The 16,192-nt window shown below is 53.5% G+C and overlaps 1 protein-coding gene across 5 annotated transcripts in view; it reads right to left on the reverse strand.

Moving 5' to 3' along the window:
- RNF220 (ring finger protein 220) overlaps nucleotides 1–16,192 on the reverse strand; it is a 221,603-nt gene that overhangs the window by 16,844 nt on the left and 188,567 nt on the right. For 4 of the 5 annotated variants that reach the window (XM_047725672.1, XM_047725673.1, XM_047725674.1 and 1 more), the window contains exons 3-5: nucleotides 10,801–10,846; nucleotides 7,283–7,384; nucleotides 2,526–2,568 (exon numbers count right to left, since the gene is read on the reverse strand). In XM_047725672.1, coding sequence (XP_047581628.1) covers nucleotides 2,526–2,568; nucleotides 7,283–7,384; nucleotides 10,801–10,846 — 191 coding nt within the window. Of the gene's footprint in view, nucleotides 1–2,525; nucleotides 2,569–2,721; nucleotides 2,986–7,282; nucleotides 7,385–10,800; nucleotides 10,847–16,192 lie in introns of those variants that run through there. The other variant, XM_047725677.1, reaches the window with a different exon arrangement.

Below are 16,192 nucleotides of genomic sequence, written 5' to 3' on the forward strand. Positions count from 1 at the left end.
ATCAGACTGACTGGGGGCTGTGGGAGCCAGCCAGGGAGAAAAAGGTTCCTACTGCCAGGCCAGGAAGAACTTTCTCATGGATACTGACCCTGGTGGGAAGCTCATGAATGCAGTTTTGGGAGGGGGACACAGGTGAAAGCTGATGTTACAACTTAAAGCTTCAGCTGTGTATTAGGCTCAGCATCAAATACCTTACACAAAGTAACTCATTTAATTCTATATTCAACCTAAAGCAAGGCTGCATTATCCATTTTAACAGAAGTCACTTAAGACTCAGAGAGAACAAGGCACTTGCTCAAGTAGCTAAAAAGTGGCAAAGACAGGAGAAATCATGCCTGACTCCCTAGGGAGATTGCTCTTCTGTCCTGAGTACCACACCCACCCCGACTGATTGCAGCACCTAAGACTGATCCCTGAGTATGCTAGAGCACTAAGAATATGCACATATACCTCTTGCCTGTTTGGAGGCAGGGAGCCACTCCAACTCCAAAATAGTTGCTCTAGAAAGACCCAAACCAACTGGAAAGCCATCACCCCACCAGAGATGGCATGGGATTTAAGAAATCTTGATCTGTAGCCTGGCCCGTATCTTCACTTTCCTGTGCTCTCTCTACAGGAGAGGGGACTATGTTCTAGTACCCACCTTAATTTTGTAGACAATGATCTAGATCCCTTTGCCTTAACTGTCCTAACACTTGGTATTTCAGGCCTGAGCCACCTTTGCACCCTGCATCAAGGGCTAGGATGGAGAAGGGATGGTAGACATCAGAAGGGCAAGGGACCCTAATGGTTCTTGAAGCCCATAGGGAGCAGTGTGCCAATACAAAGGGCCTGTGACAGACACTGACAACTGAATAAAGAAATGAATCTTACAGATCTTCCAAGGAGAGCATGATACTGGGCACTGTTCTTGCCCAAGCCACTCAGGACAGAAGATCCTGTATAATCCCAGGAAAGCACCTGATGGGCTGAACAGCATCTGAAGATTCTCAGATAAGCAAGCAGGTTTGGTTTAACTTGCAATTCATCGGGTGCCTGGGTGGCTCAGTCACAGGGCGTCTGCCTTCTGCTCGGGTCGTGATCCCGGAGTCCTGGGATGGGGCCCTACATTGGTCTCCTTGCTCTGAGTCTGTTTCTCGCTCTCTCTCCCCGCTGTTCCCCCTGCTGTGCTGTCTCTCTAATAAATAAATAAAATCTTAAAAAAGAAAAGTAACTCGTCATTCATCTTTCAAGTCCTGAACTAAGCTTACTAAAGTGTGGGCAGGGAAAGGTCTGTGTTTGTGTAAGGAAGCAGCAAGACACGGTCACAGAAGCACAGGTTTTGGAGGTAAACTTCAGTTTAAAATCATGGTTCAGGGCGCCTGGGTGGCTCAGTGGTTTAAGCCGCTGCCTTCGGCTCAGGTCATGATCTCAGGGTCCTGGGATCGAGTCCCGCATCGGGCTCTCTGCTCAGCGGAGAGCCTGCTTCCCTCCGTCTCTCTGCCTGCCTCTCTGTCTACTTGTGATCTCTCTCTGTCAAATAAATAAATAAAATCTTTAAAAAAATAAAGTAAAATAAAATAAAATAAAATCATGGTTCAGTTACATCCCAGCTGCACGATTTTAAACAAATCACCTTTACCTCTCACAGCCTCAGTTTCCCTATCTACAAAATGTGTTACCACCTTCTCATAAGTGTTATGATAATGACGATTAACATGGTGTCTGCCCATGATGAATGCTTTCCTTTTCCTGATCAGGGCTCAGCCAGGCAGCAGAACCCAAGTGGCAGGAGCTGGGGATTCTGAATGTCCACAACCTCACTCACTCACCAGCTGGCCCAGAGACTCTAAGCCCCTTATAGCCAACACCCAGATATACCACACCCTAGTCAGCACAAAAAGCAAGGTTCATCCAATTGTGTTCAGCAAATAGTAATGCTCCAGAGGTTTGAATCCAAAAGGGAGGGGGCACCAGGTAGTGCATACATGATGTGCTTTCAGAGAAGGCCTCTAAGAGCTGTCGAGCCCACGCTGATCACCTTTGTGAAATGTGGGCCGACTGATAACTCAAAGAGCCCTGGGATGAGTTAGTTCCTGTTGCCGTGGGAACTCCAGATCTCACTGCATTGTCAAGTCTCAGCAGAGAGGCTGTATTCACACTACTGGGCACTGATTAAAAACTGGAAGAAAAACATTCTCAGCGCCCTGCCGGCTTGTACAGTGAGGTCCCAGCAGTTTGCAAATTCAAAGCTGAGCTCCCGAGTGGAATTGTGTAGCTTGTTCCTCATTCTCTGGTACTTATTGCCCACCATGGTTCTTGAAGGCCTTCAGAGAGGCGTGGGCAAGAAGTGGAACCATAACCTCCATTAGACAGACGGGGAAACTGAGGGCTGCCGCCCTGGTTAGCACAATCTTAGGCGCTGTGACTGCGACGAAGCCAAATGGCCCCAATGTCGAAGAGACCCAGGCAAGCCTGGATCTTCAGGCAGCGAGGGAGGGAGGAGGCCGGGGGTGGGGCGGAGGGAGGGGCTGGGCAAGACTCACCATTCAGTCGGGTTTGCCGGTTGGCTCGCACTCGCAGGAAGGTCTGGGAAAAGATCACGGACAGAAGCAGGGCGGGGGGGGGGGGGGGGGAGAGAGGAAGAAAGCGTCAGGCTCGGCCTGAAGCCCTGGCCCCCGCCCCAGCGCTGGACCCCGGTCCCGGCCTGCCCCGCCCCAAACAGCCCGTAAACAAACCTACTTCCTCCCTCCCGCCGGCCCCCCTGCTCCGCCGGCCGCTCCGGGCCCTCGGCATAGCCGCCGGGGGATGCTCTAACGGGACCCCGTGGCCGCCGCACGGTGCCGCCCCAACCCCGGTCTCCGGCGCTCCGGGCTCTGCGGCCGCCCGGCCGGCGAGGGCAGCGATGCGGGCGGATTCCCCCCGGCTGCCCGGCGGCGGCGGCACCTCAGCTCCCACCGGCGGCGGCGGCCATGTTGGCCCTGATCACGTGATTCGCTGCCGTCGCGCGCCGGGGTGAAAGTTCACGGTTGGGGGGGGGCCGCGGCCGGACCAGGACCAGGACCAGGAAACGGCTGCTCGTACTCCGGTAGTAACCGGCTGGGGCCGCCCTGGGGTCCCTCCCACCTTCCGCAAAGCCAACCCGTTCGAGTTTTAGCGACCTCCGGGTCCTCCCACCGCGTTCCATTCCCCCTTGCCAGCGCGGGTCTCCTGCCGCCCCAGAGCCTCCGTCCGGCCCCGGGCCCCGGACCCCGCCTCCCGCGCGGCCAGCTCTTTTCTGGGGAGGAGGCGTCTGGATTCCCGGTCGTCCCTGGGCGATCCCACTGAATGTCCCAAACTGTCCCTCCCCCAGCCCCCACCCCCCAGCCTTTCTGTAGTCCCGTTATTAGAGGATTCCCATTTCAGCTGTCTGTCGGACAGACCCTGGAGGTTTCGTAGGCACCGCACGCCAATACGGCCAACGCGGAACTCGACATCCCCAAACAGCCGCTTTCCACCGGGGTGCTCCGTTCGGAAGTGGATACCACCATCCACTCAAGTGTGCCCATACCGGAAACTGAGAGGTGTCTTTGGCCCCGCCCTCCTTCATTCCTCACACTCAGTCCAACTTTAGATGCCAGTCTATATTTAAAGGACTCTTGAATGTTCCCATCTCCACCTCTCTGTATCTCCTACTTATCTTTCCAGGCCTAAGCAAAAATATCTTTTCCTCCCGTTAGAGTACTTCCATCTCTATCTTCATTGTAGCTCATACAAATTCTCGTGGTGGACTGACCACTCCAGGGTTGGGGCCATGTGTCAGTCATATGGGTGAACCCAGGGCCCTGCATAGCGCTTGGTATGGCCTGTTTCTTCAGTGGCTACACCTGCATTGGATGTCACTGCTCTAGGTCATAATCTTGTGAGTTCTCAAAACTTGTCTCTCATCTGGCGTTCTGGTCTTCAGTTTCTCTCTCTGCGACCCATCCTTCAGACTACACACAATGTGATCTTTGTATTGTACAAAATTGACCCCCATTTCTTTAAATCCTTCGATGGTTCTCCACCTAGAAGATCTGCAGCATGGCATACAGGCCTTTTTTCTTCAGACTCTTCTACTACTTTTGCTCTCTCCCTTTGCCATCTTGGCACTCTACCTTTGCAGGGCTAACGGTAGTTCTTTGAGCGCTCTGGACTCTAGGCTAGATTATCCTCCATGCTTCCATATCTGCGGCTTGGTTGAGGGTTGTTCACCCTTCAGGACTCTGGGAAGGCTTCACTTTTCCCCAAAGTTTGGGTTAGTTGCCTCTTCGGAATTTTCACCATCCCTTGGCTCCCCTCTGATCTTGTATATTGTGATTATTTACATGTGTGTCCCTGCTACCGGGGGTGGGATCATCTCTCTCCAGTTACCCAGCACAGGTTCTAGCATGTAGGACATATCAGTGGGAAGGGGAAAAGGAGATTTAAAAGGGAAGCCCCTGAGCCCAGTGCAGGGCTGGGAAACAAGGATTCAGGGCCAGAGAGATTACAGTTCAAATTCTGACTCTGTTACTCATAATTTATGGGTTCCAAAAAAGGTCATATCCCCTCTCTAGGCCTGTTTCCTTGGCAATAAATTGGGGGCAACGAATCCTAGCCTGCACAGTTGCTATGAGGGTAAAATGAGGTCATGGTTGAGGGGCTTAGGTAATCCAGGGGGGGCTAAGTATATGGGAATCCAAACCAGAAACCAGTACCCCATGCTTTCAAGACCTAGTTTGATGATTTAAAAGAAACAAAAACAAAAAACCCATAATTGACCAACTAGTACATGCCACGCATTGTGTAAGGATCAGGGGATGGAATACATAGCTAGTCCCTGGGGTACTTTGCGTCACATTCTACCAGTTTCCCTTGTATTTTACATGCTAACAAAACTGAACAGCTAGCATGTCCCCAAGTACATCATTTTGTGTTACATCTCTATGCCCTTTGCACACAGTGTTGCCTTGAAATGGCAGACCTTCCTTGTCCACCAAAGTGAACTCCTACTTGTCTGTGTTCAGTTGTTACCTCCTCTGTGAAGCTTGCTCTGATTTGCCCCTCTTTATGCTGTGCTGCCCCAGAAACTTACTTAACTCTCACAGCACTTAAACCACTGGCTATAATTATTTATTTGCAAATCTAATCCCTTGAAGGCAAGGACACTGGGGTGAGCATGTTTGAGTATAAGAAGGGAGTAAAGAAGGATGAGACAAGGACCTTGCCTTGGAGGAACTCCCAGTCTAGTGAAACAGTCATGCTCGTTGTGATAGATTAAATATGGCCACAATTCTCTGTGGCTCCTTCTGTCAAGAGGTGCATTTCTTCATCCCTTGGTTATGGCTTAGCCTTGTGACTTGTTTTGCCAAATTGATGGGTGAGTCCAGAGTCTAGGCCTCAAGAGGCTTTGCAGTTTTGGTCTTTGCCCTCTTGGTATGACACTGCCCTGAGGCTTCCAAGGAAGGAAGCTGATCTAACCTATTGGAGGATAAGAGGCACATGGAAGAGAACCGAGGCATCCTGATCTCCCAGAATGAGAGGCTTTTCAGCCTAGTCAATCCTCCAGCTGAATGAGCTGCATAAATGAGAAAAGGCCCAGTCAACTGAAAAAAACCATGAGAAACAGCACATTGTGTTAAGTCACTAAGTTCTGATATAGCATGTTATATGTCAGTAAATAATGGAAGCATAGGGGCGCCTGGGTGGCTCAGTGGGTTAAGCCTCTGCCTTCGGCTCAGGTCATGATCCCAGGATCCTGGGATCAAGCCCTGCATCGGGCTCTCTGCTCAGCAGGGAGCCTGCTTCGCTTCCTCTCTCTCTGCCTGCCTCTCTGTCTACTTGTGATCTCTGTCTGTCAAATAAATAAATAAAATCTTTTTTTTTTTTAAAGATTTTATTTATTTATTTGACAGACAGAAATCACAAGTAGACAGGCAGGCAGAGAGAGAGAGGGAAGCAGGCTCCCTGCTGAGCAGAGAGCCTGATGCGGGACTCCATCCCAGGACCCTGAGATCATGACCTGAGCCGAAGGCAGCGGCTTAACCCACTGAGCCACCCAGGCGCCCCTAAATAAATAAAATCTTAAAAAAAAAAAATGGAAGCATAGCTAAACAGGTGATCACCATATAGGATGATAAGGGCAATCATAAGGACATACAGGGATCATGAGAAGAGATAGCTAATCCAGAAAGGCTTCCTGGAGGAGATGGTATTTGGGCAGGATATTGACGGATAAATAGAAATGTGACACGGTGGGGTAAAAAGTAGTCCCATTAGAAGAAACCACATGTGTAAAAGTGTGCAGGCAAGAAAGGAATGGCACAGACAGGGAGGGAGTGATTGGCATTAATTCTGTGCTGATAGCCCATAGGGTTCATGGAGGGCAGTGTTAGGAATAGCAGCTGGAGATAGAGGTTGAACCTAAATCACAGAAAACCTCAGTGCCATGCCTTAGCATGCCATGCCTATGCCTGATGGTAGTTCTTTTCCTAGTTCGGCAGGTACTGAGGCTGACTGCTGTGCAGGACAGGGCTAAGGACAGGGCTCTGTCCATCCCTTTCGAGTGGAACTCTTGGTGCAGAGCCTTGTCTCCCTATCACACCAGAATTCCCTGGGGTTGGGTCATTTCTCCACTTATGCTAGGGTTATTGGGTGAGAGCAGTGTTTCCAGAGGCTGGACTGGGCTGCCTCTTTAGAATACCCTCTCTAGAGTGGGGATTCCTCCTCAAGGCTGGCACTTTGGACTATGCAGTTTGAGTCCCATATAGAGTTACAGAATCCCTATAGAGCTAGGATGTTATCTTCAGGTACCATCTTGCTGTGATCTCTTGGGACTGTGTGATTACTCCCTTCCTGTTTGCCCAAGGCACTCGTGGGCCACATCTGTCTGACTCTCTCGGGTCTGGTACCAAGGTTTGGCAGGATTGAATCGTTATTTGCTCAGGGGATCCTGGTTTTGAAGTCTGAAGTCTTCAGGGGATTTGGGGCTAGGTCTCAGGGCCCCCATGAAACGAAACCACATAGGATTCCTCTTGATGAACAGGATGCTTTAGATATGCTCAGAGCCCACTAGAACCCAGGTGACCTTGGCATCACTCCTTAAAACCCATCTGTCGAGGGCCCATTACCCGACACCTGTTCCTTCTGGGTTCGGTTAGGGGCACTGGATGCAGAGCGAACCAAATAGAGTTCAGGCTTCTCTTCTCTTCTTCCAAGGACAGGAGGAGTTGGCACCAGGCAGCCCCCTCTAAGCTTTCATCCATGGGGGCTTCCTTCTGATGCTCACCCAGCCCCTCCTCACCTGGTATCTGTCTGAGTGGTGCAGGTCATCGGTAGTGGAGGAGTGTGGGGACGCTGTTGGGGACTCTCCTTCTCTCTTGATGGAAGCAGACAACAGGAGGGACTGGAAGAAGAAAAAGGACATGTAGCCTCGGGCCAAATGAGACCTGCAGTCAGTCAGACTCCTAGAGTTCCCAGTCCACCAGAGCTTTGGGGAGAGGGGCAGAGAGGAAGGTTGAGGGATAGTCTCAGAAGGCAGGCAGGCATTGGGGCCCTGGGGGTGTGGCTGTGGGAGACCATGGCTTGATTCTAGGAAGGGGTAGAGACCTCCAGGGGGGTCCAAAGCTCCCAGACCCCAGGTAATCTCTGCCCCAGTGGGGCAGGACGCCTTGCCCTCCCCTAATAGGCTGAGATGATACATGTTTTGTTCTCCCATAGCAAGTAGAGACTCTGGGACCCCCCTCCCTGGGGGGCTGTGGTTAAGCCACACACCTGCAGCCCTGTCTGCCCCTAATACAGGCTGACGGCAGCCCCGCTATGGAGACAGTAAATTAAATAGTATGTATGAGTTTCCCACATGCAGCTAGGGATGTACGCCGGGTCCATTTATCCCAGCGCCGCGGCAGTGACCCCAGCAGGAACCCCAGCACAACTAACCCCCCCACGTCAATCCTGTGCGGCCTCTCCTACATGCGCCCGCAGTTTAGATTAATAAACTGTCTGCTTTACATTGTGTGCGAGCGCCACAATTCTAAATACCACATGGCACGTTCGGCGGGCTCTTGCTGGCTCTTGCCAAGGCCTGTTCAGCTGCAAACGGGGCTTGGGCGGGGGGCCTGGAGGCCTGCAAGTGATCCCGACCTCCTTCCCCCACCCTCTCCAGCCTGCACAGCTCGGAGCCAGAAGCATACAATTCCCTAGGAGGCCTCCCCAGCCTAGAAACCATGCCAAATCGCCAGTGACAGCCCAAAGAAAGCAATTTGGGAAAGATGGAGCAGCCATTTATCCTTCATCTCCGACCGAGCCTTAGGATGTGACCTGCATGTGGTGGCCAAGCTGCACATCCTCAGGCAAGGGCCCTGGGAGGGGAGGGGTGGCTGCTGGCCTGGCAGGGCGCCCTGACTCAGCCTCTCCCCAAGGAGCTGGTGGAGGAAAGAGCCCGGGAAGGGCCTGCCACTTAGAGCCCTTTCTTCACCCAGCCAAGGCCCAGTGCCGACTGCGGTGGGCTTTTGGGCAATGTCTTTCTCCTTCTCTGGCCCCAGGGAGGACGCTGAGGAGGGGAAACGATGTGGGGGTCCCTGCCCCCTGCCACGAGAAAGCTCGTTCTTGTGTGCTTTCTCTCTCTCTCATTCTCTCTAGGTTAGAAGCCCTGAGAGGCCCAGCATTACACCTGGGGCAAGCAGAATAAAAAAAGGTCACTGGTGCTTTTTAAACATGGACCAAAAAGCAGTAAAATGTGTTTTGAAAAAAAAATCCCAGCATTAAATCATGACTTTTTGCCTGGCTCTTCGCCTCATTAAAAGTGGCCTTTTGGAAGGTAAAATTATCATTGTAAGCGATAAGATCTTTAAGAAAATAATTCACGGCTTCTTCACCCTTTAATATGATAGCCGCCACCGGCTAATTTTTTTCTTAATGGCAATGAGGCCATCAATCTTGTCTAAGGCCCCCTCGCCCTCTCCCCCTCCTCCCTCCCTCCTTCTCCCTGTCCTCTCAGTCTCTGGCTTGAACCTTCTACCTCACGCCTCTTCCACCCACGGCCTGCTTCCCTAAAACCTCAGCCACAGGCAGGGGACAGACCTTGCAACGGTCAGCTTTGGGGGGTGTGAGCATGAACCTGGGAGTGGGCAAACAGGGGTCCTCGCCTCAGAGTCTGATTATCAACGCGCCTGTGTCGATGGTGGCAGGATCCACGCATGTTTTAAGACTTCCTGTGTAAGTGTTCTGAGCTCCGTCGTGTGTGCGTCTGCATCTGTGCGGGGCCGGGTATGGATATGGATTGCAACCGTGTTTATCCTTAGAGCGCCGGCCTCTCGGGGGCCCAGGGCCCAGCCCTGGCAGCTGCGCTCCGGTGCCAGGTGTCAGCGGCCGGCCGGTCTTCCGTAACCAGAACCGCTGAGTGCTAGAGGCCAGGCCAAGCCCCACGAGTGTGGCTCCCCACCTGCACGGTCCACAGCTGCGGGGCAAGCCCCACCTTTTTCTCTTTAGGGCCAGAAGGCTTTGCTTACTTGGACAGAGCCTACATTTGTCTCTGCCCCACCTCTGCCCAACTTTCTGTGGCGAGTGATTTCCTGAATAAAGGCGCAAAATCCACTCCCACCCTTTCTGAGGCCTCCAGGGCCAACCCTTACAGGTAACGTTATCGCTCTGGCTCCTTTTCTCCAAACTGCCAGATGTCCCCAGTGCCTTTAAGACTTCTCAATGCAGTGGCCCCCTTCTCCAGACTTGCTCTCTTCAAGTGCTGACCAACCCATATGTTTTGGAACTTTTCTCCCCTTAGAGTCTAGGGTACCAGGCTCTCCTAGGCCCCTCCTAATTTGTGACTCTTTCTCCTCTGCCCCCTTTCCTGGTGCCTGTACCTTATCTTGACCCCCCCCCATGCAGGGGTCCCCAGATTCTCATCTTGGCTTTTGCTCTAATTTCTTTGTGCATGCCTCCAGACTGCATCATTTCTGAAGCTTTAACCCTCACTCCTCATTCCCTATAAAAAGGGCCAGGGATTCCTATCTTTATGAATCATTTTGAGAACTCGTAAGGAAGGAGTTGCCTTACAGAGGGTGAGGAAGGGGACACTCAGTGAGTAGGGTCTAGTCCTCCTCCCCAGGTCCCCACTCCCTCAAAATCGTCACCTTTGGGGAAGCAGTACCATCTGCCTCTGGGGCCACCTATGGGAGTTCTTGGTACAAATCATGTCATTGTGTGAGGCCTCTCTGGCCCTTCCTTCAAGCCAACTACTTGCCCTTCATTTTTCCCTTTCTGCATCTGATACTCTCAAACTTCTCTCCCACACTATCTGTTTGGAGGGGGTAGACTGTCCCCCCAGAAGAGCCCAACATCCTCCCTCGCTCCCTGCTGCCCTCAGGACAAAGTACACACACACACACACACACACACACACACACACACACACACCCAGGGCCTGTCTTCGAAGGCCTGTGTGCTCTGTCTTGATCTATACTTCGGTATTTTTCTTTACCTGCTATAGCTCACCTTCCTCCTTTGAGTCTTAGTGTCTGAGCCCCCCCATGTCCCCAGGTCATTCTTTAGCTTTGACCCCTGTCCTGACTGGAAGAGGAAGAAGTCAGATGGACATACTCTGGCTCACACTCAGACTACATACACATGCACACACACACAGAGGCGCGCGCGCACACACACACACACGCTTAAGCACACAGGGCAGCCCTTGGCCTCAGGCTGACGACCAAACCCTGGAGACAGTTGGGGATCCAGGAAGAGCTCCTTTTCCTCAAGAGGAATCAGTAATGGGGAGGCCTAGGTTAGGATGGGTAGGAGGAAAACACACAATTGTCCACCTACCTTGGGGGTGCCTGGAGCCATGGCATCCTTCAGAAGGGAATTCTTGCTGCCAAGAAAGAAGAGAACAGAGTGACCATCCCACTCACCCAGGGCGTGCAAGAGAAGAATAGCAAGAAAACCCCAAAGAGAGAAGGCACGGGCAGCTTAGCCCGGCCCTGTGCAGCCAGGCTCTACCAAGGCCACTCAACCCCAGCTGGCCCTGACTAGCTCAGCCCCCATCAGGGACCCTTGGCAGGAGCTGACTCCTGGGAGGGGGACAGAGACAGTAGGCCTGTGGGCTCCCTCATGAATCTGAGGAAAGGGGCTTTACCTGCCTCCTGGTATCAGCCCCGAGGATTCTGCATTCCCGGATGCCCCCTTCCCTCCACCTCCTGTCCCCAGCCTGCTCCTAGCTCCTATGGGATTGGGGTGATGGAACTGACATGGCTCTTGTCAATTCTCCCTCCAACATGCTGCAAACTGCGTTAGGCCAGGAATGATCTCCCCCTGATTCAATTTGTCAGCCCCAGGCCCTCCGGCATCGGGCGCGGCAGGCGGGCGGGAGCTGGGCCCTGAAATATGGTGGGCGGCTCAGAGCAGGCGGGGGCGGGGGCGGGAGGTGATGGATGGGCTGTGGGGGAGGCGAGGACTGTGTTTAATAACAAAATTGGTATGCAAGGCCACATCCCGCGCTAAGCATGAGTGATCCAGAGCCACAAAGTATTACAAATCCCTGCTAAACAGATGCTGACAATGGAACAAGACGTATCAAATCAGATCCACTTCAGAAACATTAATATCCCTGTTCCTGTCCCTCCCTCCCTGCTGCCCCCACTGTGCTCACCACATCTGTGCTCCCACATTCACGCATGTGCACTCACACACACATACAAATACATGCACACAGAGGCGCTGGCTGATACGTGCAGGAGGCAGACACAGCCCATTGACATAGGGCCCCTGCACAGGCGCGTGCAAGCTGTGCAGGTAGAACACACGCACAGGGCTATCCGTAAGGCACAAAAGACACACAGACCCACACCCAAGGCACACGTGGACTCACAGGGCAGGGCATGGACCCAGGGGACACCCACAGGGTCAGACACAGACACACCCAGTGTGTGAGCCAAGGCTTAGGCAGATTCAGATAAAGGCATCCGTTGTCCCCCAGGGGACGTTTGGCAATGTCTGGAGACCCTTCTGATCGTCACCACTGGGGGCAGGGAGTTTTCTACTGGCATATGGTGGGTGGAGGATATGAACCATCCTACAACATATAGGACAGCCCCTCACAGCAAGGAATTATCTGGCCCCAAATATCCATAGGGCTGAGGTTGAGAAACCCTGGCCTAGAGGCAAAGACGCACATATCCACTGTCCATAATTCTGTCCACAGTCACGAGGGTCAAACACGTAAAAAAGACCCATTCACAACAGTCCCCCAGACCTGGGTGAAGAGCTGCTCAGGCGCCAACATCCATAGAAATACATGCGTAGATGCAGACACCCACGTGCTCAGACACGCACCCATACATGCAGACCCATGTGGATGCATACCCACACGGATACACACATCACCGTGCGGAGGCCACCAGGCTCAGTGACAGCGCGAGCCCAAGGTCTGAGTGTAAACACAGAGCTGTCTGCCCGTGTGATCACATGGTGCGGGCATCACAGACTTGGCAGGACAGCCAGACCAGGTTCCACTCAGTTCCACTGGATTCTTGAACAGTCCCTGTACTCGGGCTCCCGGCCAGGCCCTGATCTAGGCAATGGGGATACGGAGAGGAGACTGAGTTTCTTTTGAGGAGCAACTAGTTGGCGACTTTATGATTTTGAACTTTCCCTCAGTCAACAAGGACTGACATCCCGTTGCACCTGTGTCTGGACAGGTCCGGAAATGAGGCATCTACTGAAGCCGGAAATGAGGCATCTGGTAATGAGGCATCTGTAGATGCTAGAAACGAGGCATTTACCCTGTTCTCACTGGACCCCTGGCCTGAGGTCTGAGCTTTGTCTGGACAGGATCAGGTTGGGACTGAAAAGGAAAGAGTGAGCAATTATTATGCACCAACCACATGGGACGGGGTTGGCAGGTATGGGCCAGGCGCTCCATATGTGTTCTCGCTTTAATCATCACAAAAACTTTGCAAAGGACATGAACAGAGGGTAAATGATATACCCCTGTGTTCACACAGGCCATGCAGGGTTTAGGGATTTGAGTTTTGGTCGGACCCAGTCCAAAGTGCGGCCTTTCCGTTGCTCACACTGCTTCCCTGAAGATACTCAGGCGTTAGGCTGGAGGACAGAGTTCTTGGAGTTCTTTTTCTCTCTCTACTTGGGGAACATCCCACTGACGCTGGGCTTTAGTTTACTCTGCTGGTGAGCAGAGGTGAAGACATCTAGGGTGAGAATGTCCAGCCTCTCCCTTTGCCAATACTCTTCCTTTTCCCTTAAGTTGGGCTGGTCCTGCCTCAGGCTCCTTCCCCCTCTTGGAGAAAGTGCACCCACCCCACACCACCTTTCTTCCAACAACCTGATTATCTCAGGCTTCCCGAGTGAGCCTGGTCCCCCAGGGACAGGAGTCTGGTGAAAAGCCTACCACCGAGAAAGGGGGAGGTCCGAGCCTCAGAGCTACAGGCAGACAGGCTCCTGCCCAGCCCACCAGCTCCCCTGCCTTGCGTCCCTCCCTGTTTCCACAGCCCGCCCCCAACGATTTCCTCCCTTCTCAGTCACTCGCTGCCTAGTGATCCATGGGTTTTAAATTATAACTGGGACCCAGGAAACGCGTTCCTAAGTACAATATTCATGGGCTGGGCTGACACTTTTAATTAAGGTGATTTACACTGAATTATCCTTGGAAATAAAGAAATGGTGTGCTGCCCGGGAATAAACCATCATCACCAGCCACCTTTGTAAGTTACACTTCGTTTTAATCTATTTGGGGAATTGTTTATCTAGTTCATTACCCAACCAAACACCGAGGCCGGCCTTAAATAAGGCTTAAGTGGGGGTGGGGGCATGGCCGTCTCCATACCCTGCCTCTCTAGAGTCACCCAGCCTCCCTGTGGCTCCTCTCAGCACTTTGAAAGCACTGACCAGAGAGCTGGCTTCCCATCCTAGATGCCAGATCTCAAAGTGACTTTGGGAGCCTCCCAGGAAAGGTCCCGAGGCTCAGGCCTCACCAAGCCACGCCTCACTCGCAGCTGCAGGCCATCTCTCCATGTCTAGGGCTCTTTCCTTTCTCTGGATGGAAACTCCTGCCTGGGAGCCCCAGAGAAGTCTGGGGGTCACTCCCCACCACCCTCCAATCTTTAGTCCCCACCCCCAGAGTGTCGTTGCCTGCCGGTCTGTCTGCACACATCCAAACTCTACCCCATCACCATCCCAGAGACATCTGAGGCTTAGCATGCCCAGAGTCCTGTCCGTTGTCTCCTCCTTTCATCAGAAACTTGCTTCTCTGCCATCAACACCTTTCTGGTCACCCAGGTCAGAAGTTCTTCCTAGTAAGTACCCTGTGGTAATCACCTAAGTTCTCTTGCTTCGTCCTCCACCGGTCTCTCAGCATTCCGTCTTCTCCGATCCCAAAGCCACTGCCATTGTCCCAGGTCAGTGGGTCAGCTCATTATCTGTCCCTCGGACCCTTGGCCAACCTCCTCACTTGCCTCCCTGCTTCTACCCCCAGTTCACGCTCCACACCGGCCTCCAGAGCTCTTCTCCCACACTAATGCAAGTTGGTCAAGTTTCCTGTGGCTCACCAATATTCTGACTCCCCCACTACCTCCAGGACAACCCTCCAGGCCTACAGACTGTCCTTACTGTAACTTTGCTCTCCTTGCTCTACCTAGCTGAGTCCTGGGGTCTGTTTGTGCTCCTGGGCGGGACTGAGAAAGGGGAGGCTGGTCTGAAGGAGGGTGTGGTGTGCGCGCACAGCCTGATCTCAGATGTGAAAGTACTTTGAAAAGTAGATGGCTTTGCCAACAGGAGTTCCGACTCTTCTTCCTGTAGGCATCTGTGTGCCCACGTACCTGTGGGAATGAGCATATGTGTGTGAGCATATCTATGTGTGCTGGAATGTGGGGGTGTATGGGTGCCTGTATGTCATGGACATGTTTGCCTGTGTCTGTGGGAACTAGCCAGCCCTAGTTTGGGAGCTGGGAGGTCCCCGCTTCTCTGTGTGAATCCTTAGGTGGGTCTGAAATAGTGGCTTCCTGGGGGTGGGGGAGCGGCTGCTAGGAGGGAAGTTTGCTGCTCTGTGCTGTTGGGCAAAGGGAGGCAGAGGGCACAACACCAGGCCCATCTTGAAGAACTTCTGGGGGAGCAGCCATTTGGCCGGGACAGGGGAGGCGTCCCAGGGGATGGACAGGCACCCTGCAGTGGCATCCACAGACTCGGCAGCCCACTACGTCTTCAGAGGGGTGGGAGAGCAGAGGCAAAGGCAGGGTAAGAGAAGGAAGTGGGAAGTTGGAGGGAAGAGGAGAAAGGAGGAGAGCAGGAAGAAGGGAGCATGGAGTGGAAGGGAAAGGAGAGGACTGGAGAGCTGGAGAGGAAGGCTCTGGCCACATACCAGGGATGGGGTATGCCCTCCTTCCACTTGTGCCCAGGCACAGTCAAGCTCTGCCCTCCCACAGGACTCAGTTTCCCCATCTGCGAAATGGCTGGTCAAAGGTCACATTCAGCTCAGGGAGCCGGTGGCAGGGAGAGAGGAGGGAGGAGTCTTAGGAGCCCAGGTGCCACATCTTTTCCCCACTTCTCTGCTCTCCTCCGGCCTCCCAAAGAGAGGGCAGGGGCGGGGCAAGGGCAGCCAAGGCTAGGGCCCTCCCCGCGCGCTACCCGCGCTCCGCGGCGCCCTCAGCCCGGAGGGAGCTGACATACTCCTTGGGAATTTATCACGCACCCAATTACAATGTTAATTGGCAAGTTCCTGAAATCAATTAATTCGCAAATTTTTTCCAATTAAAAATCCAGATAAATCACGAGGGCGGTGGCGGCCGGTCCAGCCTGCAGTCCGGTGGGCGCAGCGGCCGCAGGGAGGGGAGGGCGGGAGAGGGGAGGGGAGGGGGCGGCGGGCGCGGCTGCCCTTGAACGCCTTTGCCGGCCGGTCGGACTGTCAGCGCGCCGGGCGCGGCGGGGCCGAGACAGATAAAACCATCGACCCGTCGCCGCCAGCGCTTCGGCTTTATCGATCCGACGGGAATTTCACTTGCTGTGCAGATCCCGCTGTCCGGCTGTCAGACACCGGGTGGAGGGGGGGCGTGCCAGGGGTTAGGGGGTGCTGGGCTGGGCCTGGACGTGAGGGGCACAGAAGTGGGGGACGCAAGACACAGCCGTGAGGGGCGGAGCCGATGTGGGGGCTCTGGGTGGGGGAAACAGACGTGGGGGTAAGGCAGTGGAAGTAGGGGGTGCCCCAAGA

The sequence above is a fragment of the Lutra lutra genome, chromosome 4, assembly GCF_902655055.1.
Source record: "Lutra lutra chromosome 4, mLutLut1.2, whole genome shotgun sequence".
NCBI lineage: Eukaryota > Metazoa > Chordata > Mammalia > Carnivora > Mustelidae > Lutra > Lutra lutra.